The sequence below is a fragment of the Erpetoichthys calabaricus genome, chromosome 3 (genome assembly GCF_900747795.2).
Source record: "Erpetoichthys calabaricus chromosome 3, fErpCal1.3, whole genome shotgun sequence".
NCBI classification, from domain to species: domain Eukaryota; kingdom Metazoa; phylum Chordata; class Cladistia; order Polypteriformes; family Polypteridae; genus Erpetoichthys; species Erpetoichthys calabaricus.
In genome coordinates, this window is record NC_041396.2 from 266,031,295 (window position 1) to 266,058,862 (window position 27,568).

Sequence of the window (27,568 nt, forward strand, 5' to 3'; positions counted from 1 at the left end):
GGCCCTCCATGCGGATCTGGTTACAGAGTTCAGGAATCTGCAAAAAGCTGGTGTTAGAGAACAGGCTGGTGCGTAGCTATACATTTTTTATATTGTCATTATCAGGAAGAAATCTGGGTCCTTGAACTGAATGTCCTCTGGCTGCCATGATTAATCAATGTAAGTGACTAAAAACTTTCATCAAATTATATTTTCTTCATTGACTAGTTGTCTCTGCTCCTCTTCCACATAGCACAGCAATTGCGCCACATTTAGCGGAAGAAGGTTTCCCCAAATATCTGGCAAAATTCTCCTCTGCGTGGGATAATTTCGACCAAAAATCAGAGAAAGTGGTTGTTTACTCATTGTGTGGTGTTCCACAACAGCACTAGCTCAATGCATGAACGCCTAGAAGTATATAGCGCTGGACAAGCCAACAGTGACGCTTATGCTGCATTTCATTTGAAGTAGGAAGTTGGAATTTCTCAGTTCTTTGTTAAACTGGAATGCCCCCTTAAGTCAGATTCCCAACTTGGAAACTCGGTTGTGGTCTTCTCAGTATGTTTTTGTCTGATTTCAGCTCATGCCGTCAATCCAAAATGGTGACGTAGACTGTGAACTTTAGTGAAAGCTGTAGCATTATACTGTTTATTACCGCTTTTGTCTATTTGTGTGTCATTAAATCAGTCGTACACATGGTACTGTCCAACCTCTATCAGTGGAGTGTTTGGATATGCAAAATAAGATGCAATGTCCATCCATCCATCCATTACCCAACCTGCTGAATCCGAACACAGGGTCACGGGGGTCTGCCGGAACCAATCCCAGCCAACACAGGGCAAAAGGCAGGAACCAATCCCGGGCAGGGTGCCAACCCACCGCAGAAGATGTAATGTGTTGTTATCAACTGCTATTCATTCCGACAGAGAAAGCACAACAAAGGTATTCTTAGACACATCCAGATTAGATTTCCCAATATCTTACTGGAACAGAGGTCAACTTGGGTGTGATGTCATCTCCAGCTCTGACTTCCGAGGTAAATAGAATGCAGGATTAGCTGTTCAACAACACTTCTTTTAGTTAACTTAACAATTTCATGCTAGTGACTAGCATTAGGACGAAAGTTAAATGCATGGTATTTCTTTGGACAGAACAGAAAAATTGTCTGCTAAATGCACTTATCAGTTGACACCATTATTTTACTTCAGTGCACTGGTGAAGAGTAATGTTTCAGTACATAGACTAGTTGTTGAAAACACTTGCTAGCGTTATTTCTGGTAAGAGTTGCATTTTCACTCTTTGCTCAGATATTTATGACAGGGCTGTCAACTTATAACTCTTTAACTATCACCAGAAATAAAAATACGTATCAGTAGTTGTGAAATTTAAGCAGCAATAACATCCTCTATAAATTACAGAGTTCCTTAAGGAACATGGATGAGAAAAAAAAACCCTCTCCTAATTTTCTTTTTTTTTTCATCAATTTTTTTTCCTTAGGTCAAAAAAAATTTCCTCTTATTAATTTTTTTCATCATCAATTTTTTTTTTCTCACCCATGTCCCTTGAGGGGCTCCATAATATGTAGAGGTCAGCTTTATGAAGCTATTTTTTTATTTTTTAGATATTTCTTCAAACATCCATCCATCCATCCATTTTCCAACCCGCTGAATCCAAACACAGGGTCACGGGGGTCTGCTGGAGCCAATCCCAGCCAACACAGGGTGCAAGGCAGGAACCAATCCCGGGCAGGGTGCCAACCCACCACAGGACACACACCCACACACCAAGCACACACTAGGGCCAATTTAGAATCGCCAATCCACCTAACCAGCATGTCTTTGGACTGTGGGAGGAAACTGGAGCGCCCAGAGGAAACCCACGCAGACACGAGGAGAACATGCAAACTCCATGCAGGGAGGACCCGGGATGCGAACCCAGGTCTCCTAACTGCGAGGCAGCAGCGCTACTACTGCGCCACTGTGCCGCCCTCTTCAAACATTAAATTGTAAATTAATAATCTTATATATAAATGTCTACGCGTGGAAGTTTGTGTGTCTCTCCGGCCCAGAAGTGAGAGGTGGAGTCGGGGTAAGGGCTCCAACTCCGAGGAAACAGAAAACTCACTTAGCCGCTAATGTGAGGCGAGCACATCAGCAAAACGAAACCTCAGAAGAAAGATGAAGTCGCTTAGCTGTTAACATTGGCAAAACGGTGTCCCTTTTACATTTCCTCCCGTCACTTAACAAGTGAAGCGAGCACATCGGCAAAACAAATCCTCCTACAAGAGAGATGCCCAGAGTAGTTCCTTTCAATTACCTGACATCTCTACATTTCAGTTTTTTTTCTGATGATTTCAATAGTTTTTAGAACCCCGGGCTTTTTATAGCACGGCCTTACACGGCTAGTATTTAATAAGTTATAAGGCTGCTGAAGTATTTTTAATACAGCGCAGTTGACTCAGTTGATTCCAACTGAAAGAGATTTTGCGGTACAACAGAACAGGGCATATGCTGCTGGGAACTCAGCTTTTTTGAAGAGTTACACATTCTTCTATTGCAGTTTAGATTACTAAATACGCTGACGGTACAGCTCACTAAAATCCTGGTTTTAATTTTAAAAAAGTACAAATACAAACAACTCTTAATAAAAATGGATCTGGGTTCTTTCCATGTTCTCAAGTCGATTAGGACTGGGGGATGAACATCTCGTCGGTGTCGAGTCGAGACTCTTGAAACGCAACGCACAAGTTATACTTATGAAGTGTTGTGCATTATAAAGATGTTCTCTCACTTCTTCTCTTCACCTTTTTTTCTGAAATAGTATTTTTTTAAGCAGAAAATGTTCACAGTGAATTCATTTGTGTGTTGCACAGAACTGCTTGCACAGCATTTCTGAGTAATTATCAATGCCCATTTACATGATAACCGATTAAGACAGGAAGCTGGAAAAAGTAAAAAATGTCAATTAATAATAATAGTAATAATAATAAAATATTTTATTTGTAAATACTCAAAATGCTTAATATAAAGAATTTAAAATAAACAGATTTATGCTCGTATTGTCAGCCTTGCTCATCACCATTTTTATAAATAATAAATATTTAAATGTGATGTGAATAACAAACAATGGGAATTTAAAATATGAAATTCAAAAAATGAACTGTTCCTGAAAAGTTATATAATTAATTAAGTATTTAATGCTCTGTGGTTATGATAGTATAGAAGATTGTTTTTTACCTCAGTATTATCTTCAAGAGACATCTTACGCAATGTGATTTTAGATGGTATAATTTATACTTCATAAAACATTATTAAGCCAATTTATGCCAAATGTGCCTAGTCCAGTACACTCCTAAAAATAATTGTTGTTTAATGGTGCTTTATGGTTCTTTAGTTGGCTACATTGCTCCTCCTAAGTCCATTGCTAGACTAAGCACAATTTCATTCTGAGACAGGTTTTTTGCATATGAAGTTGGTTCTTTGTGCTTTGAAAAACTTTCTAAATTGTAGAAAAAAATGTAATCATTAATGTATGGTAGGCTGTACTAACAGATTAACAAAACCTGGACTCAGATCATGTTATTGTATGCCGTGAGAATCCTTTTAAAATCAGGAGCCATTAGTAGTTCACAAATCTGTTACCATCTGTTCATCGCCATTTACTGTAAAGAGCCTGTTACGAATCTAACTAAATAAAGGTTCTTTCTGCAACCTTCATATGAATGGGTCTTTTAGGACCCAAAAATGATTCCCCTATGGCATCATTCTGAAGGCACCTTTATTTTTAAGAGTGTATCTATATTAATACAGTATCTATAAGTAACATCTATCTTAATTTAAGATGGATTCTTTAAAATACATGTGAAATGTGTCAGAATGGTTGTAATACGAAAGTTTCAAGTTGAATTCCTGACACCAAGTCATGTTAATTAGTCCATTATTAATCAAAAACACCCATTTTTACTTTTAGGCTTTTTTGACTTCATAATTTATTGATAATAGTATTGTCTCGTTTGTCTTCGTATTAGAGTTATTTTAGCTGTGTTTTTCTCCATATCCTCAAATTCAATACATCAAATTATTCAACACATATTCAAATACAGCACATATTCATATGCCTGTCTGAATTATATGGACAAAGTTAGTCAATCAATTAGTCTACAAAAGAGCAGATAAATTCATTGTTTACAAAATAACCATTTGTGGTGGCACTGGAGTGTTGGCTTAAGAACAAACAATGGAAGAGCTTATTAAAAAGTTTCATGACTTTATACTTCTCTCAAACGTTGACCTTTGTCAGGGATCTCTACAGGTCCCACTCTACTCAGACAGTCAGAACTTCCCAGCTTTTGCCAATCAGGCCCTTTGGCCTCAGAACACAACCCTCTGCTCTCTCAGTTTTGCCCATTCAGCAGCACTAGCTGATCACCCAAGACTCCTGAGCAACTGATTCTGTGTCACCAAGTAAACAATAGGCTAAGCTGCTGGAATGACTTCTGCATAGTCAACATGTCACTGTTATCACCAGAAGCCTTTATGCATGTGTTCTGGACATGGTGCATGAAGGGCATCTGGGCATTGTTTTTGTTAAGCAGCAGTGCTGTGTCCAAGTGTGATGACTAAGAATATACTTGTATACTGAGATCCTGATAAAAAATTATTCAACTTGCCCAGTTAATGGACAAATTGCCCCACCTGTCCCAACTCCACTGCAACCTGTTCGGAATCACATATAGTTGAATATCTTGGGAGAGTTTCATGGAGCCCTATACCACCAGCATTTTCTCCTTGTGGCTTTTAACTTGTATTCTAAGTGGACTGAATTTCTCTCAGCTGGGTCTGTAACCTCTGACAAAGCCATTCATTTGCTGGAGTCACTATTTGCTCGTTGTGGCCTACCTTCCATCATAATCACTGACAGTGGCCCTCACTTTTACATCAACAGTATTTGCGGACTTCCTGGCCAATTGTGGTATTCGTGACATTCCCATCTCTCTGAGACAAATGGGACGGTTATGTGACTACACTAAACTTTTAAGAATGGCACCTGTGCTCACCTAGTAGAGGGTTATTCATTGTCAGCTGCTCTCCTTTGCAATCACTGATGCTGCAGAGCTGTAAAATTGACAGTTGTTCCCCAGTACTGCTTACCGCAGTGTGTGAACTTCAAATACTACTGGATTGGTTGTAGACCTTGTTCACATAATCAGGTGAAATGTGTCTTGGAATGTAAGTATTGTTATTTGTGTATTCTCTTGCTGTGTTCCCAAGATTCTGTTTCTTGATTACGTATTCAGGACTTTGTTAATGTAGGTTTGCCTGTTAGGCAATTCCCTTTTGCATCATTTGCTCTGTGAAGACTTGATTTTCATTTTTTTAATTTTTTGTTAGTAAATACTTCTTTCATAAAGAGCTTTTTGAGGCTCTTTTGTTCACAAACTGAGGTTTAGGATGACCTTCCTACTTGTGAGGCTTTTTTGAAATATTTTTACAACTGTTAAGTAACTTTTAAAGGTTTAATTTCTGTTTGACCTTCTAGGCCTGAAGCAGGCTAGGGGAGTTAGCCCCATTGCGGTGAGGCCTTTCCAGGCATGCAAGGAAGTGTGAAGCTTTTCAGTAATGTCTTTTGGAGAACTTACAACCCTGATTCTCCTTGTTTGGGACTCCAGTCCACAGCAGAGACATATTTTGAGCTTTAAAAGTCTTTTCCATTTTGAGACCTAGACAGGCCTAAATCCTCTCAATGTCCTAGGGTGAGGCCTATCTTGGTTAGGTTTCTGGCCTGTTTCCTACAGGCAATTTTGAAGGCCTCACCAGTGTTTGCTATTTTGGAGTGTCAGAATCACAACAGCAGCATGCTGAATAAAGTAAAATAGTGACACATATGTCCCTCATTTTGTAAGATAATTTTCACAAATGTATTGAGCAGGAATTGGTTTAACATAAATGCATCAGAATAGCAAGACATGTTTCTCTCCAAAATGCACTGTAGCTAACACAATGTGCTAAACTTGATGTCGTTGAGGTCAGGAGGTGAATGGCTATATTTATTTTCTTTGATTTACTTTTGCCCTTCTTTTCATTGCTTGTACTAGTACTAAAGATAATTCAAAGAGAAGGATTTGGGTTTCACAGAGCAAGGTATGGAGAGTGTGGCAGACGGCTGGGGGTGGCACCCAGCCGGGATGCCCAGGAAGACAGGAGGAGGGCTCTTGCCTCCTCCAGACCACGAGGGGGTGACCGCCCTGGTCCCTTCGGAGGCCACGGGTGCAGGGCTTGGAAGCCCAACCCTGTAGGGGCCCGTGGTCTCCGCCAGGGGGCGCTCCCATGCCTGAAGGACCCGGAACGCCAACACTTCCGTCACACCAGGAAGTGCTGGGGGGAAGAAGACGGGGAACACCCGGGGGGCTTCCGGGAACACAGCCGGCACTTCCGCCACACAGGGGAGTGTCTAGGGAGTGTCGGGGATCACCTGGAGCCCATCAGGGTACTTATAAAAGGGGCCGCCTCCCTGCAAAGAAGGACTGGAGTCGGGTGAGGAGTGGACAAGGCTTGTGTGCAGGAGAGTGGAGGCGGCCTGAAGAGCAGGCAGAGAGACGGAGAGAGGCCTTGACTTTGGGGGAGTTTGGTGCTTGAGGCACTGGGTTGTGCACTTTATTGGACTGTAATTATGCACAATAAACGTGTGGTGGACTTTAATATGGTGTCCGTCTGTCTGTGTCCGGGCAGCTTATCACAAGAGTTAGGGTTGGATGGTCTGGCTTTGGGTTTTTGTTTCTTATTCTTTATTAAAGAAATGTAATTGTTGTAAGTTAGCCATCTATGTGATAAATGTGGATAGTGTGTATCTAGCTGTGTAAACTTTGTTTAGCTAGATAGCTAAGTTAGTGTTGTCCTCCTGCCTTGTTTCTGTTTTGTGTAACTTTCTCTAGAATTTGTGAGTTTTTTTTTCTTTTTGAAAATAATTTTTTTTAATTAAATGGTTTAGTTTTTTTTGTGTTTTGTCTCCCACTCTTTCATTTGTGTACAGCCTATTTATATACCTCTATGCCTTTTGTTAGGCTGTAAGTGCAAATTGTTAAAGCAAAAATAGTGCAGAGTCATCCAACTAGCAGGAAAAAACCTGGCACTGAAAAGAAATGCCCGTTTTCAAAGAAGCTAAATTAATGTAATATGGAAAGAAAATGGCGGCACCCTGAAAAGACATGGGCTTTTAGGCATATTAGAACATCCTACATATTTTGGAATTAAAATAATATGATAAAAGAAATGGGAGAAAGGATCTCCTATGATATGAGGCATTAATGTTTCATAATTATCTGTCTAACTATCTGCTTTCCAAACTAGCTTAATCAAATATAATTAACACAAGACAGGAGCCACCCGCACATGAAGTGCCAATCCATCATAGGAAACAATCATTTACAGAATCTAAAAGTGGATAATGTAGGAGCAATCTTATCTTTGCAATATCCACCCATCCATTTATTACTGAGCTCATTATATCAGTTCAAGGTACTGGGTGGTGGAGCCTAATTCATCTACATTGCAGGTAAGGCTAAAACCAACACTGTGAGGTGTAGCATCTCTTTTGCATGACACATTTGCAGAAACACCCAAACTCAGTTACATGAGGCAAAGTTATGATTTCATTTAATGCTTGCTTCTTTCAGAAGTGCGTGGAAAAATTTGAATAATCAAAAAGATAAAAATTTACATTATGACAATTTTAGAAGCACATACTGTTCTCAATTGAAAGGTGAATTATTTATAAAGCTGGCCCAAATGCAGAGGTATTATACAGTATTGTAATTTAAGCAGAAAGACATCAGTCTCCTGGATTCACTGATGTCTGGTGTTTCCTTTTTAATGTTACTTTTTAATTAGTTATTTATTAGAACGTTAACAAAAAAAAAAACAAACAACTGGAATGAATCCAGTTTGGAATACTACATAACAATATAATAAAGGTAGAAGGCTGCTGGTGCTGTGGTCAAAGACAGCAAGTTTTGAAATGCTTATGTAGTAATTGTGATATTTTGCTGAGTGAATTGCTACTGACAGAGGTAGGCAGAATGCACTTTATCTTGTCTAGTTTTAAATTCCCTCACTTTGTTGTCACTCTGGTCATCAACAATTATCATTAATTTACATTTGTGCCAGATAACAAAAACATGAAGCAACCTGGCAGCACCACAGCTTGAATGTTCACCACTAGTCATTTTTTTTACAAACTTACCTCCCCATATAATCTTTAGACAATGAGCTATTAAGAGCAACTGCCATGAAGTTTAAAACCGATAAGTAGGAGATGTGCATGTCTTTTGGGAAAGGAACTGAAAACAAAGCAAAGTAGTTTTCTGAAGGGATTTGTCATCAAAGTATTAAATTATGCTTGTTCAATAGTTAATCTTGTACAAGAAAACAAGAAGACAAAAACAGAAGTTGTCATCATAAAACACAACTTGAAAGAACTCTTTCACATTTATGAGATCAGCTATTATAAAAATCAAAACTAAGGAATTCACCATGACTGGAAGGTGAAATTTCAGCACCAGAAAAATCACCGACTCAATACATGAATGGTTCAAAAGCAGCATTTTACTGGGTTGTGGGGTTTTTCATAGAAGCACTGATTGACAAAGAACCAGGTTATTCTGGGAGGAGTTCTCTGCATATGAAATTAGTTCTGTGGGCTTTGAAAAGGTTCCTGATACATGAACAGAACAGACATCTTTAATGCATAGTCAGTCACCTAAGCAGGACACAACAGATGAAGGAAACTTGATCTGAGCCTGTGTGATGTATGTGGCAAAAGTAAGTCCTTTTAAAATCAGGAACCCATTGGTATTTCACGAGTCTAGTATAAGCTTGTCATTTTGTTAATGGAATGTTACACGTCTTAAACGGCCATAAGCTTTTTATGGAACCTTCGTATGGATAGCTCTTTTGGGAAATCCCTATGGTTTCGATCTTAAGAATTACTCTGCCACCTTTATTTTTAAGAGTGTAGAAGGCACCCAAAAATCAAATCTCAGAAATTCTCTGTGACTAGGGTGAGCATTTGCCACTTGTACAAAAAAATTCATCAAAACCAGTCATCAGAAAACCTGAAAATGCACTTTACCACGAAGGTGTGACACCACAAAGTTTAAAATAAACATTTATTTTTCTCAGAAGGTGTTTGTTTGAGGTCAAAGGCAAGTGTGTGCAAACATTGTTCATATCCAGCTATGACCTGTTACATCACAACTGGGTTATGCTTATCATAATCTCAGGAAGAACTGTGAACTTGTTTTTTATTTGTGTGTACTTTACACTTGGATTCATGTGAATGGGTGCCTAAAGGAAGAGTAATTACTTTTGCATACCGTAGCACATATCTTCACTCAACTGTCTCTTTTCTAACTAGCTTATCCAGTTCTGGGTTCGGAGAAACCAGCAGCCATCTTGGCAGCATCAGACGCAAGGCAATTACCAACAGTGGATGATGTAGCAGTTTTTTTACAGATCACTTTCACCCACTCATCCACTCTCACTCACGTAGATTCAATTAATTAACAGATTTGTTTTAATTAGTATATTACTACACTTTACATTATTATATTCTCAAGCCTATTTCATCCAGCTAAGGATTATGAGGGACTACAGCCAATACAGGAAGAATCAGTCACAAGACAGGAATCAGGGCATCAACCAAAAATGATATATTTTTTTGTATTTACTTTTTATTGGTTTTAAAATTAGGCCAAAAAACGAAATAAAAGAACAAAGGAAAAAAAATCATATATGAATTTGGAGCTCCCACTCCATCCTGCTCTACCTTGGAGCTTACTTAAAAAACAAAGGAAGGGAAAACAAGATTTTATCATAAAGCTACTGATTTTCCCATTTTTGATGGTGCAAGGGGACAACCCATTGATTCTTCTTCGGCTGACATTTCCAGCATAACAAGTTTGTAAGACTTGTGAGACTTCCATCTCAAGAAAGTAACAAATTAAGGATTCTTCCGTTGGAAAGCTAAAAGGAGTTTAGCTGCTATTGTGGCTAATGAAATAATTTGTTGATGATGAACAAAGAAGGAAAAGTAAGATACATCGAAAAGAAGTTGTGTAATAGGAGAGCAAGGAATAGAAATAGATAAGATAGTGGAGAGTACTGAAGCAACAGAAGCCCAAAGCAATACAATGGAGGGGCAATCCCTGCATGTGTGGAGAAAAGTGCCCTGTACATTAAGGGTGCATTGGTGGCAAAGTGGATCAGGTGTTAAGTCCATTAGGAAATGCTTTCTAGGGTGGACAATATGGATAATTTTATATTGAATGTGTTAATAATTAGAATTTATAGTGGAATATTTTATGTTTTTGAAAATTGTATCGGTGCTCAATTTCTGACAGACTGGGAGAGGTGCAGTTATGGCATCATGCAGGTGGACGTACAAAAGGGAAATGGGTTTTATGGAAATCGAAGGCAAGAAAAAGTAGTCGAATAATGGATGGCTAGGAACAGGGACAGAAATGCTTATTCCACACATCCTGAGAGCAGACTTAATCTCAAGATAAAAAAGAAAGAAGAGGGAGGTATTGCAAACTTGCCTTTCAAAAACTGGAAAGAAGCAAGCCCGATTGTGTCATGCAAATTGCAGAGTGTGCTGATACGTTGGCAAGACTGGAAATAGGTTGCCCACCAGTGTTTAAAGAACTATTGTGAAACAGTGGTGGGAGGGAGTGCCAGTGCAGAATGGAGGAAAGGTACTTTTCTACCTTTGCCAGATACACAGAGGACGATTTATAAAATAATTATATTTATCTACTCTCTACTACTTTTATTTTTAAACCTTACGAAAGGCAACTGCTGTATTGAGTGAGGGGAGATTAGATTTGTTTCTATCTGTAGCCAGGATGGAGGGGAAAGTAGAGGGTTTAACCATAGGGAGATCAGACGCAGGACATGTGCCCAGTGACACAATTCAAAATCAGGAAGAGAAATGCTATCGCCTGATCTTGGCTCACAACAAAACAGAGTTTTAGATAGCAGGTCTTTTGCCACTCCATAAAAAGGAGCTGACAGCTGATCTGAAAATGTACTAAAAGGAGGAAGGTGGGGAAAGAGGGAGCATTGAACTAATAAAATACAGACGAGGGACAATATTTATTTTAATGATTGACAAATGGGTCTGAGAGGAAAGAGAGACCTTATTCTATTAGAGTGTTGAGTGTTTTATCTCATTGAACAAGATGTGGAAATTTGACTGCACAGCATGAGTAATGAAGGGTGAAAAAATATATATATTTTTATATACTACTTGCCCTGTGTGCATTGTAGTGAAAAAATTGTAATCTCACATTTTTATGCAGAACAGAAATAACAAAGTTTATGCTTTAATGGAATTGGGAAGTTGTCAACACCAGATGGCAGCAAATAATAATAATAATAATAATAATGATAATAATAATAATAATAATAATGATAATAATAATAATAATAATAATAATATAGCACTATTCTTGCTACTCAAAGCACTTAGACTGAGGGGAACAATTTCAACCACCACCAATTTGTAGCACTCACCTAGATGATGTGACAACAGCCATTATTGCACTAGGTGAAGAGGTGAGAGAGATAGTCCAATAGAAACAGGGATGTTTAGGCTGCTAGAATGGATGAGACCATGTTGGGCACTTTAGCCAGGACATCGGGATATGCCGTACTCTTTTTGAAAGATGCCCAGGGATCCTTAATAAACACAGAAAGTCACGACCTCCGTTTTACATCTCATTTGAAGGAAGGTGCCATATTTACAGCACAGTGTCCCCGTCACTGCACTGGGGCATTGGGATCCACACACAGACCACAGGATAAGTGCCCCCTGCTGGCATCATTAACACATAACCTGCAGCAACCCAAGGTTTTCCTAGCTGGTCTCCCATTTAAGTAAAGTGTATGTGGTATGGCTATTGACATGGACAATCAAAACGTCCATGAAAAAATCTCACATTACTTGTGTCACATAATCCAAGTCAAGTCATCTAGTTGTATACTGAAAACTTTTGCATGTTTTCTTTTGCTAAAATATTGTTAAATTGATTCCTGGATATCTACTGTATGAGAATGGGTTTGTAAAAAATAATAATATTAATAATATAGTGTAATGAAATGCAAAATAACAATTAAAATAAAAATGATAAGATTATTAGAATATCAAAAATATTTAGTGGTGATCTGTCATGAAACAACCCCACTGAAGAAGATAACAGTAGCAAGCCCAGACCATGTTGCCCGTTGCAAAAGGGCCCTAAAAATGTAGGTCTACCACTGGCCATGTATACGTTATCTAACTTGCTCTATATTGCATTGTCCTCCAGGAGGTTGCCTTTTACAATACACATGAACGAAACAGGAGACAGAACTGGAGGTGGCGATTAAAGATTACTAAGATTTGTAGTGGGTGTGACGAGGATTAGACAGGATTAGAAATGAGTACATGAGAGGGTCAGCTCAAGTTGGGCGGTTGGGAGACAAAGTCAGAGAGGCGAAATTGCGTTGGTTTGAATATGTGCAGAGGAGAGATGCTGGGTATATTTGGAAAAGGATGCTAAGGATAGAGCTGCCAGGTAAGAGGAAAAAAGGAAGGCCTAAGAGAAGGTTTATGGATGTGGTGAGAGAAGACATGCAGGTGATGGGTGTAACAGAGCAAGATGAAGAGGATAGAAATATATGGAAGAAGATGACCCACTTTGGCAACCCCCAAGACTTTTAGAGTATAAACATTAATTGAGTTTAAAGTGAAAGTTAAAATCACTCCATATTAAAACCCAAAGTGTACTAAAAAATCTTGGCTAATTATTTAAAGATTGAACATACTGCATTTCACAAAAACATCTTTCTTAATTCACCAGACTTTTCTTGCTACCACGCATATTCCATATATAGCAAAAAAGGAATATTTCAAGTGCAACACAAAATCTTCGAAAGCTTTTGTAGCCCCATTCCAAGAATATGTTCCCATGAACTAACATTCTAAGAATTTTCTAAGAACTTGGCACAGTTAAATGTCTCTTTCCACAGCCATTATTCTTTCCTACTTAAGTCCAACTGCTTTGTTTTACTTGTTTTTACAAACAATACAGCCAGGAGCTAAGAAATGCCAATGCAAGGATCATGGTTTCAAGTTTAATCTCCTGCCCTGTGTAATTAAATGAAAAATTTCTCAATCATCAATAATGGAACCTGATCAACCAGATTGACAGGGGTCAGAGAGTGTAAAGTGGATTCAGAAAGCATTCAGACCCCTTCATCTTCAACACACTGTCACAGGTGGCTGGGGGGGGCAACCCAGCCGGGATGCCCCGGTGGACTGGAAGAGGGCTTACGCCCGCCTCAGACCACATGGGGGCGACCACCCTGGTTTCTATGGGGACCACGGCTGCAGAGCTTTAAAGCTCAACCCTGTAGGGGCCCGTGGTCACCGCCAGGGGGTGCCCTGATGCCTTGGGAGCCCTGGTCCTCCCGCCATACCCGGAAGTGCTGGGGGGAAGAGAAGCAGGGACATCCGGAGTGCTTCCGGGTATGCAGCCGGCACTTCCGCCACACTGGGGAGTGCCGGTGGAAGATTGCCGGGAAGCACCTGGAGCACATCCGGGTGAATATAAAGGGGCCGCCTCCCTTCATACGTTGGACTAGAGTCGGGTGGAAGAAGGACGAGGTCTCTGGAGGAGGCAAGGAGGCGGCCTGAAGAGAAGGCATTGTGTGTGTTGGCCAGGACTTTGGGGACTTTTGGGATCTGTGGCACTTTTGTAAATAATGGAGCACTTTAACAAACGTGTGGAGTGACTCAAACGTGTCTGCCTGTCTGTGTCCGGGTCATGTTCCACAACACTTTATTGTGTTGTAGATTTAATTTTAAACAGAACATTTGCCTTTTTTGCCCATCAATCTACATTCAATAACCCATTATCACAAAGTAAAAACACGTTTTCAGAAAGGTTTGCAGATTTCATGAAAAAAAAAAATTAAAAAAAAATTTCAAGAATCCTTGGTTTAGACAATTCCAGGGCACACCCAAGATCAAATCAGGTCAAGTTTATTGTCATGTGTGCATAGCACATAGTGTACTAAGTACAAGAAGTTCTTACCTTTCCGAACATTTATTAATAATTAACAACAAAAAGACATACACTCCTATAAAGGGTATACATTCTTGTAGTATGCAACAATATTTAAAATATATCTTTGCAAGTATTTGTTTCTATATGTATATGTAAGTGTATGTGTGTGTGCTTGTTATGCATCAGCAGTTCTTCTAATGATTGACCATTCATTAACCTTAAACATGTGGATAGAATCTGACCCTGGCATGAATACCAACAGCTCTGTACTGTATGGCAGAAGGGAGGAGTATGAAAAATGACTGTGCAGGATGGCTGGGGTCTTCCTGCCTTACACTGGGCTAGCTGGATCCCAATGTTTATGGGATGTGGCTGATTAACCCAAGTGTAAACATTTCCTTAATGTTTCATTCAATTAACTATCTCTCTATTATAAAAAAAAATCTTGGAAGGGAGACTAGGGAGACGAGATGTGATCTTCTCAGAAGACAATTTGATATCCCGTGAGAGACACTTTAATGTCACGCGAGACGAGGCACATGCTTCATGTGCTCCCAGCTCTTAAAACAATGACAAGCGACAAGCAGAACACGCACCTCTCCAGCAGCAGCAAGCCAGCAGATGATCCGACAAAAGGACAGCTGCTGTACAGGCTTTTAAATGATTGACGCGCACTACAACAAGCAGAATATGCAGCTCGCCAGCAGCAGCAGCAGCAGCTAACCAGCAGATGATCCGACCGCTTCTCCTTAGCATGCGTTCAGCCAAACTCCCCCCACCCCCCCACCCCTGCACAACACAAGTGGCAGAGATGCAAATTGGCAAAAGGACAGCTGCTGTACAGGCTTTAAAATGATTGACGCGCAGCACAACAAGCAGAATACAAGCAGCACCAGCAGCAACAAGCCAGCAGATGATCCAACCGCTTCTCCTTACTGTGCGTTCAGCATCCACCCCTTCACAACGAGAGCACCTTTATACGTCCTGCGAGAAAGAGATTTAACCACACCCAGGGCCAGAAATAAAGGACAAGTACAGTATTGTTTTTATAAAATTTTTAAAGTAAAAGTGAAAATAATGCATATGTAACAATTCCCATGAAAATAACAATCTCTTTAAATTGTATATACAGTAAACCAAACCCGGGGGTGGGCAAGTGAAGCGAGCAGGAGGCAGAGCCCCCTAGTATACTCTGAAAATTAAAAGAGAAAACCTTAAAGCAAATTCTTAAGTTTTAACAGATAAAGGCATGTATATTTCCACTTAAGCAGTGTCATGGCTTATTCTCACCTGGACAAAACTGGCAGCACTGTGAGGACTTTGTTTTTTGATTTTTCCAGTGCCTTCAGTACCATGCAGCCTTGTTAAGGGGTAAATTCAGAGATACGCAGGTGGAGGCACCTATGGTGTCCTGGATAATGGACAATCTGTCAGGCAGACCACAGTTTGTAAGATTTAAGGACCATGTTTCTGATAATGGATTTCAGTAACATCCCCATGTCCCCATTTCTGTTCACTCTGTACATCTCAAACTATAAATATAACACCAGGTCAAATCACTTGTAGAAATTCTCAGATGATTCTGAACTTCTGAGGTGCACTGATAAAGCAAATGAGACAGAGTATAGGAGTCAGGTGGAGAACTATGTTTCTTGGTGCAGGGAGAACTGTCTGCATGTTAACTTTGTCAAAACCAAGGAAGAGCCTCTGGTCACTATTCAAGGAGCAGATGCAATTGCGGTCCACTCCTACAAATGTTTGGGGGTCCACATTAATGACAGGTTGGAATGGACTCAGGACACTGAGGAACTATAGAAGAGCAGAGCAGGCTCTTTTTCCTTAGGAGACTGAGTTTCTTTAATGTGGGAAGTGCAATTCTTCACATCTTCTATAACTGTGTGATGGCCAGTGCGATTTTCTACACTGTGGTGTGCTGGGCTGGTAACATCACTTCAAGAGAGGCCCACCAAATCAACAATCTAATTAAAAGAGCAGGTTTAGCTATGAGGTGCACTCTGGACCCCCTGGAATAATAGTGAATGAGAGAATTAAAGCAAAACTGAGTGCCATTATGAACAATGCTTCACATCCTCTCTCTGGCACACTAACACTGAGGACTTTGAGCCAACAAATTATTCAGCAGAAGTGTGTCAAGAAACGCTACTGGGACTCCTTTATACCATCAGCATTATGCCTGCATAATGCCTCACTTCTTTCTTTTGAATTTGTTTTCCTTTTTACTAATTCTGGTGTGTGTTCAGATCATAGTGTGTGTACATATATTTATGTATATATGCATGTATGTATTTATTTATTTAAAGAGCTTCTGTAAAAAGCCAATTTTTCCCCAGGGGACAAATTAAGTTCTGTCTATGTACTTTTCAATTTCAATTAATGACTTTAATGTGCAAAAGTATTTTATTGATTAATGTATTACTAATGGCTCCAAATGATACTGTGTTAAAATGCTAAATATTTGTATGTATTTAAAAAATATTATTGTACCTATTTTTTCTCTCAGTTTTGTCTCCATTAAAGTATTTCCTCATATTTCATTAAAAATCAAAATTCTTAACACTTAATTAATGAATATTTATATGAATAAAATAACAATGATGCTTGCTGGGATAGGAAAACATCCAGCAGCCCCACGACCCTGCCCAGGATAAGCGGGTTAGAGGAATTAATGTTATAAATTGTTAATCGATGCTTTAATTTTACCTATATAAATTGTGCCATGTTCTATGCTTCAGATCAATTTTAGGCCAAAATTTTAACACAAATTTTTCAAGAAATGTTGGGCATGCCGGGAGAATAACCCTTGCATACACACTGAAAAAATGGAAAAGCACCACACACTGACTGAGCAACAATTTAAACTCTGACCCATAAAGCTGTAAAATAACAGAACAAAGTGTGCTCAGGAAACCAAAACATAACATTTTCAAGAGCTTAATTCAAAAAGAGCTCACAGCTGATGGGCTACCCTGGTAGCACCAATATATCTCAGGCATCAACACATGAGCTACAGCCTGTAGAGTCACTCATATTCTGCTGGCAAAGGAAGTTACCTCCACTTATCCTGAAAGTGAAATCTGCCACTAAAGCAGCCAAAGGGTTGTGAAGGCTGATGATGCATGACTCCTTCAGGTACCCGGCCATTTTTCTATTGTTTAAATACATTTTGAAAACAACAGGTATAAGCCAAATCTGAACTGGGTACACGTGTTACCCTTACACAGCACGTCTTTGAGCTGTAGAAGGAAAGTCAAGCAAATACAGGATAAGCATGTTAACTCCACAAAGGGAACCCCAGTTTGGAACAGAACCTGGATCCAAGTGTGGATGAGATGCTACTGCTTTCCAAATAAATATTAACTGATCAATTTTCAGATTTAATTTCCTTGGTTTAAAACAATATTTGTTTGCTTTCTTTTGCTTGTCTATTAAAATTGAAAAGTGATTCATGCATTTTGACAGTGTCTTCTTCCACTCCTTCAACTCCTATACGCTAGTGTGTCTGAATGTAAAGAACAGACATTACACTCATTCTTGAATTACATCAAAAGATATTTCATAAATTAATTTAAAAATAGGTGGTCAATCAGTGGAGAAAACACTAAATAGTATTGTTAACTAGCAGAGTTTTGAAATCAAAGTGTGTTTCCTTGATTAGTTATAATTTGGACACTAGCAAGCACAGGATGACAATTTTCTGCCCATTTTCAAAAATGACTAAACTCATGTAGAATGGTAGCACTTCAGTGTGCCACTCTAACCAGAATGCACCTGGAGAGATGACTGGATGGAGAACACCAATTAAAAACCACCCGTATTTCATAATGGGTAATTCACCTGAAGCTAAGCGTGTGGGTCTGGCCAGAACTTGATTTGGTGTTGGTGAGGCCATTAAGGGGTACAGTAGTTATCCTGTGGTCTGTGATGGATCCTGATGTCCCAAAGCAGTGACTGGGACACTGTACTAAAAAATGGTGCCATCCTTGAAATCAGACGAAATACCAACCTCCTGACTCCCTATGGTCATAGCAGATTCCTGGGCATATTTTGGAGAGAGTAGGATGTTCCTTGAGGTCCTGGCCAAACCGCCCACCAGGGCCTGCTCATTCTGCCCCCCTAATCTCCCCATGGCTCTAATTGTCTATCTCTTTTATCCCTATCACCACCTTTTAGCTAATGTGTGGACTTACTGGCACAAAATGGCCGCCGTCTCATCAAACAGGTAGATGCTACACGTCGGTGATGGCTAAAGTGGCTCCCCACTGTCTATGTAAAGCACCTCGAGTAGCTAGCACTATATAAAGGTAATAAAATAAAAACAGCAAAAAACAAACCTTAGATACTCCAGTGGGCTTTTCTGTGAAGGCTGATGCAATCAATGGAGTGACATAGCCAATGTTTAAGACAAAAACCCTCAAACACCACAACACCTGTCCACTCACTGTGCTCCCAGCACTCTGGCTGCACAGCCTCTCAGTCTTTCAAGCATTTGCCCCAACTTATAGCACAAGTTAAACATGTCAGGACACTGACAGTGAGGACGGGGAGGTGACTTTAAACACTACTGGATTATTTTTGGAGTCAAACAAACAAACAAAAAAAAAATCAACTGTGATCAAACCCAAAAGGAAATCAGTTCAATGTTCTGATATACCAAAAGGCTTACAATAACTGTGAACATAAAAACAAGCTAATGTAAAATATAAATATACAATAAAAAACTGTTTCAAAATATTTTTAAAACATTTTTTTGGAAACCTTAAGAGAAATGTGTAAAGCAGAGTTCTGATCCATCCATCCATTCTTTTGCTAAACCCAGTTGTCCAGGGTTATGGCTATCCCAGCAAGCATCAGGTGAAGGCAGGAACAACCATAGACATAGAATTACTAGAAAACCTCATGACCAGCAGCATTGTACGTCAACGTCGCCACCATATTGCGAGTGGCACTGCTGTGGAGTGAAGTAATGGATAAAGATGCCTCACGCGTGTGCTGTTGGGATTGTACAAATCGCTGTATGCTCCAAACCAGATCACAGGGATTACATTTCATAGGTAAAGCTGAACAATTGTTTTGGTTATATTTGGCCATTAGAAAATCCCATTTTATAATCTTAACTTTAGCTACGCCAGGCTAAGATAGCAAAGCTATGCATTTATGTGCTCAAGTGAGCCTCTAAACAATGCTTTGGCTAAACGTATTTAGTCACTAACTATGTAGATTGTTGTTAGCTGTTAACATTTCTCAAACTTTGAAAGTTTCCCAAAGAAATCCACTGCAGGAAGCACTGGGAGGTAGCTCAGAAGGATTTTGAGAAAGCTGTCCTGTGATGTGTGCCGTGCTAGTTTGGTAACAAGATGCTGTACCGGCATCACATGATCAAAGCTACCACTTGCTCACATTAAAAAAACAAAGGAGGTTTGATGATTCCTTCTGAGCGTACAGTCAAGGTGGTCAAAGTAGCTGAGCGTGTTATCCGACAGTCGACATTAGGTGTTAGTGTATCTTTGATCAATCAGTTTGTTCGGGCTGAGATTGGTTCAGATGATGTGTTTTTTCTCAAGGAGCACATTGAGGAAACACAGTTTGAAATTGACAACCATCATTTTATGCTTATGTCTTTAGTTGTGTCTGTCTTCCACAAACTAAGGCTGCACCATATTGCCAGACTGAATACTCTCAAATTACAGAGTGGCAACACATGGAAAAAGCTATGTAAGACAGTTCTACTTCATGGATTTTAGATCCTATCCTGTATATATTTAAGTAACCACAATGTGTGTGTGTGCGCGTGTGTGTGTGTGTGTGTGTGTGTACAGTGGCGTAGCTAGGGGCGGGCGGAGGGGGCGGCACATTTTTGAGGGCGGCATTATTGGCCAAAAGGCTCAGAACACTTCATGTGTAAGCAACAGGGTTCGGAAAAATATCACTCATTAATGAATTTTCTGATTTTCATCCACAAATGCTTCAAAAATCATTTTCAGACGGTCCTTCTGTGACGGCATCAGACACGGCAGTTGAAACTTATGAGGCAATAACAAAAATAAACAGAAACATTAGATAGATAGATAGATAGATAGATAGATAGATAGATAGATAGATAGATAGATAGATAGATAGATAGATAGATAGATAGATAGATAGATACTTTATTAATCCCAAGGGGAAATTCACAAATTCATTACACCGATAATAATTTCTAGGAAGATAAACAACTAAATCACAATATATAATTTCGTTTCGTTTCCGAAGGCGTTCTTGCTCATTCCCACCTATCACTTGTACATCACACTGGTTCTGGTTTTCGCAGCGTAATTATATTAAACTAATAATCAGAACACGGCTTATCAGTGCGCCTATACAATATTCTTGTCTAGTTGATGCTTATAAATAATTATATGTGAAAAAAAATATTGCTGTTTCTCAATATATAAATAAATCTATGCAAAATGTATCTTAATTTTTCTCTATACCTCATTTTAATGTTCTATTTAATTAGGTTAACATATTCAGATACGTTGGAGGGCGGCAAATTGAAGCCCAGCCCCGCGAACTCAAGCTACGCCACTGTGTGTGTGTGTGTTTTTGCCATTGAGTGTATCATTTTACTGTTAAAAGAAAGACAAACAAAGATAACTGGCAGTAACAGTGCAAAATTCACAATTGGTATGCCAGTTTGAAAAGATAAGTTTTGAGGGTAGTTTTAAAATGTGTTATTGAGTCTAGCTGACGGGTACGAGAGGGAAGAGAATTCCCGAGTTGAGGAGCAGTATGAGAGACGTTCGAGCTCCCATAGAACAGAGTTTGATCTGCGGTACAGAAAGTCGAGCTGCAGATGAGGATCTGAGTGAGCGAGAGGGAGTGTAAGTCTGTTGGAGATCAGTGAGGTTGTGGAGAGCTTTAAATGTTAAGACCAGTATTTAGTATTGTGTTCTGTAGTTAACAGGGAGCCAGTGAAATTGACAGAGAATAGGTGTAATATGTTCAGTGGATTTAGAACAGCAGGTTATTATCCTGACAGCAGAATTTTGAAGAAGTTGTAAGCGATGGATACGTTTTTGTGGGATTCCAGATAGAATAGCATTACAGTAAATCTATACGTGAGGTGACTAGGGCATTAACCAATACTTCAGTACTGTGTTGCATAAGAACAGGACAAAGTCTAGAAATGTTTCGGAGATGGAAGAAGGTAGTCCGAGAAATGTTACTTACATGGGAGGAATTATTTAATAATAATAATAATTATTATTATTATTTAATAATTGTCATTATCTATATATATAAAGGAGAGTTGGGATCCGAGAGACTGTGTTTGTGTGTTTGTGGAGGGATGGAGAGTTAAGGCGGGTGTTGGAGTCACGTGATCATCTCCCCTCCCATTCACCTGATTTCATTCACTTCATTTCGCTCCGAGCTGAGCTCCGCAGCTAATGTGGTCTTGCCGTTCTTTTTCCATAGTGTTTAGTCCTTTCTCCTTTACTGATTTACTGTTTAGTAGACGCGGTACTTACTGAATAGTATTTTTTCCTTTAGTGTTTCTACTTAGTGTTTCTTAGTGTTTAGTAGACGCAGTGTGCCGGTGTTCCCGACGGTGTTGCGGTTTAGTGTTACTTTCTGCTTCGTTTTTGTACTTTAGTGTTTAATAATAAATAATAATAATTCATTACATTTATATAGCGCTTTTCTCAGTACTCAAAGTGCTAAAATAGTGAGTGATACTTAGCTGATAGCAGTGTAGAAGCAGCACAGCACAACGGAGCCGGTAGGACAGGCGGGTGTGGTAGCGTAGGTGAGCAGCGATAGCAAGCAGCAGAAAGCACAGCAGGAGGAGGAAGCAGGATTTGGATGTTCCAATACACAGCCATAAACAGTAACGCTTGGTAATTTCAGGCGTGATCGCCCCAGAGCCATAAGCCATAAGCCAGGTTAGTATGAACATCAGATCAGTTCCCGGTCGTAGAGTACTGTAAGATGAAACGGGAGCAGATCAGCATAGCGAATATAATCACGGAGACAGATCATCCCAAGGTGCTAGATCGCCAGGTACAAAGAAATGTTCGTAGGTCTTGTCCCGTGATCCACAGACTCAGCTGTTCACAGTAAAGTGGTGTCCATAAAATCTGTAAATATTAAACCAAATCCATGCAATTCGAGTCAGCTGTATCCACGAACTATACGTACAATAAACGAAAAAAAACAAGCGTAAGAAAGTGCAGAATTAAGGTGAATTTTGCGAAAAGTGTTGTTAACAGGGAGGAACGGTAACAACAAGCGTGCGCCAGCGTCCCCTCACCTGCTACAATAAAGCAGTTATAATAAAGAAGTTTAGTAGACTTTTACTTTATCTCATTTAGTGTTCTTCCCGGCGGTGTTGCCGTTTTTTAGTGTTAGTGTCTACTTAGTGTTTATGATTAGTATTATGGAAGGAGTGATCTTACCACTGTCAGATTTTGCAATGAATGAGTTGGTAAATAATGATTATTTATCAACAGATCACATGAGCAAATTCAACAAAATTTTAGCTGCGCATACAATTTTCCAACCTCAAGAGGTTTTGCTAATGTGGACTCCTGACATACCTATAATGCCCATTCCACAAAATGCAAAACATATTTAAATATTAATTTCTGCAGCTACTGAACGAGTGACTCACTGGGTGTGTACCTATTATGATGGTACTGTAATTCATGTCTATGACAGTTTAAACGCTGATAAAAAAATTCAACCACACCGAAGAGCAGCTTTGTTTCCTTCATGCTTTGTTTCCTTACAAACCTCCCATAGTTTATGAAGACGCACAGCAACAATTAAATCATACAGATTCTGGTGTATTCTCAATTGCATTTGCTGTGTGTATTTCTTTAGGTATTGACCCAAGTGATCAAGTTTTTACTATTTCTTCAATGCGAAATCACTTACAAATATTTTTTTTTTACTCAACAATTGCTTCCATTTCCTGTCGAAAGTAGCCGACGGGCGACACCAGTTACAAGTATTCAGTGTGTTCAAAGACCTGTACGAAGTTCGGCCACTAACACAGTCACTCATAATAGGGGAGATGACTCGGTGCAGGAAATGGGTATTGAAACTACCTTGGAAGACATGCAATCAACGAGGCGATTAAACGGATCTCAAGAGACGTCTTCTAGGTTGGAAAAAAAGCGCTTGGCTGCCAAAACCATACTGTATATATACATATATATATATATATACACACACACACACATACACACACATATATATATATATATATACACAGTATATACATACACACATATATATATCTATATATATACATACACATATACATCTATACTAATAAAAGGCAAAGCCCTCACTGACTCACTCATCCCTAACTCTCCAACTTCCCATTTAGGTAGAAGGCTGAAATTTGGCAGGCTCATTCCTTACAGCTTACTTACAAAAGTTAAGCAGGTTTCACTTTAAAATTCTACACGTAACAGTCGTAACAGTCATAACGGTCAACAACGTCCGCCATGTTAAACTTTCTTATTTATGGCCCCATCTTCACAAAATTTGGTAGGCGGCTTCCCTGCGCTAACCGAAACCGATGTATGTACTTATTTTGGTGGTATGACACCACTATCGGCTGCCATATTGAACTTTCCAACGGTCTTTGTTACTTAATGGGCCCATCTTCAAGAAATTTGGTACGCGGGTTCCCAACGCTAGCTGAATCCTACTTACGTACATATATACGTCCATAGCCTGCAGTTCGGTCCACACTCTGAATCCTCCAGGCACTCCTGAGCATAATCTAATTTTGAAGGTTGGGGCACCAATAATGTTACTGAGAAACTTACAGCCACTGAAACTTTGTAATGGCACGAGAATTCAGGTCACATGCCTGCAAAAGAACCTAATTGAGGCAACTATTTTTACTGGCGGTGGCTTAGGGGAGAGAGTTTTTAATGCTCGCATCCCCGTTATACCCTCTGATCTCCCATTTCAATTCAAACGCCTCCAATTTCCAGTAAGGCTCTGCTTCGCAATGACAATTAATAAGTCTCAGGGACAGACCCTACAAAAGGTTGGCATTGATTTGAGGCAAGGTTGCTTTTCACATGGCCAACTATACGTTGCATGCTCAAGAGTAAACTCAGCGCACAGCTTAGTCATATTACAACTGGAGGGGCGAACTGACAACGTGGTTTACAAAGAGATCCTTAACAAATAATTATTGGTATATTTTCCCTCAGTTTATTATTTAAAATTTTAAAGCAGTACTTCGCCGCTGCGAAGCATGGGTATTTTGCTAGTTAGTGTATAAATGGATATAAATAATTGCATTTAAATGATTCGCCAAAATCTGTTGTATGTAAACGATACTGTTTTAAATATTATTGTTTTTTCATCAGAAAACCCAGTATTAGTTTAAATGGCACTTTGCCACTCGCAATATGGTGGACACGCTGATGTATCGTGTCGACTGGGAAACACAGTGAATGCAGTGTCTATCTATATATGTTTATGGGAACAACCCCCTCATACACAAACACACACTAGGGCAATAACAATAGTAACAATGGTAATTCACCTATAACCTGCAAGTCTTTTGACCGCAGCACCCAGAGAAAACCCATGTGAACTCAGTGAGAACATGCAAACTCCACGCAGGGAACAGCCCTGACACAAACCCCAGTCTCCTTTGCTGCATAAAAGGAAAAATACACTATGGATAAGTTAATGTATAATTTGATTTCGTATCACTCCTATGGCGAATTGAATTTTTAAGACAAACTGTGTGCAACTGTTTTGTTCACATGAAAGGGAACTATAAAAACGGAAAAAGCATTAAACAGAACATACATAACAAACATAAGAAATCTGACAAAAGAGAGGAGATCATTCAGTCCATCAAGCCCGTTTTCTAGCTAATATCTAAGCTGTCCCAAGATCTCATCCAGATTCCTCTTAAAGGTGGTCAAGGTTTCTGTTTCAATAAACCAAAAGGTCAAGTCGCACTGTTAGGCAAAGTGAAGTTGTGGGTTCCCCCGTCCGCTCTCCGTAACATCGCATACTCAGGTGTAAGTATTATATCGGGTCCAGGTTTAGTTCCTAGCCAAGGGTAACGAGGAAGCTTTCTAACTTTGTGTCCGCACGATCTTGAACTGGAATAAGTGCGTTTGAAAATAGACTGGTGGGCACCGGAAGAGAGAAAAAGTGAAAGAGATACCCAGGCACCTGTATCTGGTCCCAGGTGGTCACAGCACTCAATAACCTGCCCTGCCATTCAGGTTAAAACACATTTCTTCCAATGGAAAACGTAAATAAATAAATGCAAATATAAAATAACCGGTCTGGATCGCGCTGTGTTCGATTTTAAAAGCAGTCTATTATTATCGCCAATACCTGCCCATTTTCCAAACGGCTTCAGATCAGTCTTCCAAACCATCGACAGAATATAGAAACGAAATCCACACCAGATGTTCCAAAGCAACTTGAGAGCGCACACCGCGAAGCTCAAAACTCCGAACCATGCAAAAACGTACAGAAGCATATTTTCTGCACAAAAAGCCACGATTCTGCGAATCTTGCTGTCAAGACGTGGATCTTAGTTCACCCGAGTCAGTCCGCCTACTGGAGGGCGTCGTGAGTACCGTCATAGTGATTGGCAGATCAGATCGCTAGCGTGATTGCACATGCGTCTGCACTCTATTTTTTTAATACTGTAAGTCGAAACTGAACGCGCGGCGCACCCACGAAAACATAAATATTGGTATTAGCGAGCGGTCTGTGCTATTAAAGATTTCTTCCATGACAAATAGCAATGCTTGTATTTTAATTTAAATCTTTAGGAACACGGCAGTCTATCTATTCTGTCATTCTATTCAATACAGAACGTGTTATTGATTTTGAAGCAGAGGACAACTGTAATACAGTTACCTGGCTGGCTGAGCCCTCTTGAAGAGACTCTGCTGAGCGGTGACTGCGCGACTGGAGCGGCACTTTTGAACGGCGCCTGACGTTTGAAGTATTTTTAATCTCTGGCGGTGGCATCTTCAGCGGACAGACAAAGGGGACTCCAGTACGGCGGTTTAACATGCACAGCAGGGTCAGGGCAAACAATAAGGCAAACACTAGCCAGTGGCGTAGCAAGGTCTGGTGGCACCCGGTGCGGAGTTTAAACTTGTCACCCCCATGTCCACCAAAATATAAAATGAAATTTATTGAGAAAGCAATTTCTTTATTCAATTAGTTAAGTAAAGAGGGGATAATGTTAATTATTTTGTAAATAATTTTTTATGAATTAAAAAAAAGTAAAATGCCTTTTTATTAATAAGCCAGTTTAAAATACAATGTTAGAAGTCTTTTTTCATAGTGATAGTACCTAGTGCATAACTTTATTATTATTATAATACAATTTAATGAAAACTCAATTGTTTACAAGTTTTGTTCTCGCTATAATCCAACAAACTGTACTTTAACATGATACTTAGAATCTCTTCTTTCTGACTTTTGTTCTGCAAACTTTTAAATTGCGTCGTCAAAATCGATACCTTCAGCTACACTATTTTCAATCGACAAAATGGCAAAGCTAGAGAGTCGTGCTTGGTTCATAGTGGATCTGAGATAATTCTTAATTAGTTTGAGTTTCGAAAAACTCCTCTCACATGATGAAACAGAAACAGAAAATCTTAATGCTAAAGTGAGAGTGGGAACAGAGTCTAAAAGTTCATATTCAACCACAAACTATACTATAAAAATACGTTTAAAAATACCGTCTTGGCGACGTAAAATAAAGGCAATAACGAGCCAAATCAAGAGAACGCCAATGATAATTTCCCAATACTGCCCCTTCTTGGCCTCTGATTTGTCGCCAAAAATTACGCCAAATCGACAATTAACCAGAATTGTGACACATGATTTCGTCGTGTGTCCCGGCTTGTATAGGGGCCTTAAGATAGTGGGATGGGGAGGGAGATATTGTCCGCTCGCACGGAGAAACGAGAAACTAGACAGAATACCCCCTATACCCCCACGCACCACACAATAATACTAAATCATTACAGCATCACATCGTTCACCCGCAATTTGCTGCAATTAGGGATTGTTAAAGCCCATGTAAAATATTTGACATATTATTTTATGTAACAAAAAGGCGCATTAATACAAAACCAGCAATTTTTTGTCACCCCCTCAGAGCTGGTACCCGGTGCGGGCCGCACCCACCGCACCCGCCTTCCTACGCCACTGACACGCTGGTGCCTCGCCAGCAGTCTTTCTTACCGTCAGCTCGCAACATTACAATTCACAGACAGTAACATGACAGAACACATTAATTAAATGGCAAAATCTCATACTCTACAAAGGAAGGAAAGGTGGAAAACGATAATTCACTTACTTTCAGCTTATCCTGATGAGTGTCACCATGTCGTGTTGGTGCTATCTCAGGAACTTCTTCCAACACAGTGGCCAGTTCAAAGAAGCTCCCTGGCCAAC

At 39.6% G+C, this 27,568-nt stretch overlaps 1 protein-coding gene across 2 annotated transcripts in view; it reads right to left on the reverse strand.

Moving 5' to 3' along the window:
* Positions 1 to 25,691, reverse strand: part of LOC114648892 (very-long-chain 3-oxoacyl-CoA reductase-B-like) — a 93,144-nt gene extending 67,453 nt beyond the window's left edge. For both annotated transcript variants that reach the window (XR_007934317.1, XM_028798199.2), the window contains exon 1: positions 25,478 to 25,691. Coding sequence is in view for 1 of the 2 variants with exons in the window: in XM_028798199.2 (XP_028654032.1) it covers positions 25,478 to 25,625 (148 nt within the window). In the remaining variant the exon portion in view is untranslated. The remainder of the gene's footprint in view (positions 1 to 25,477) is intronic.
* Positions 25,692 to 27,568: the final 1,877 nt, after the last annotated feature.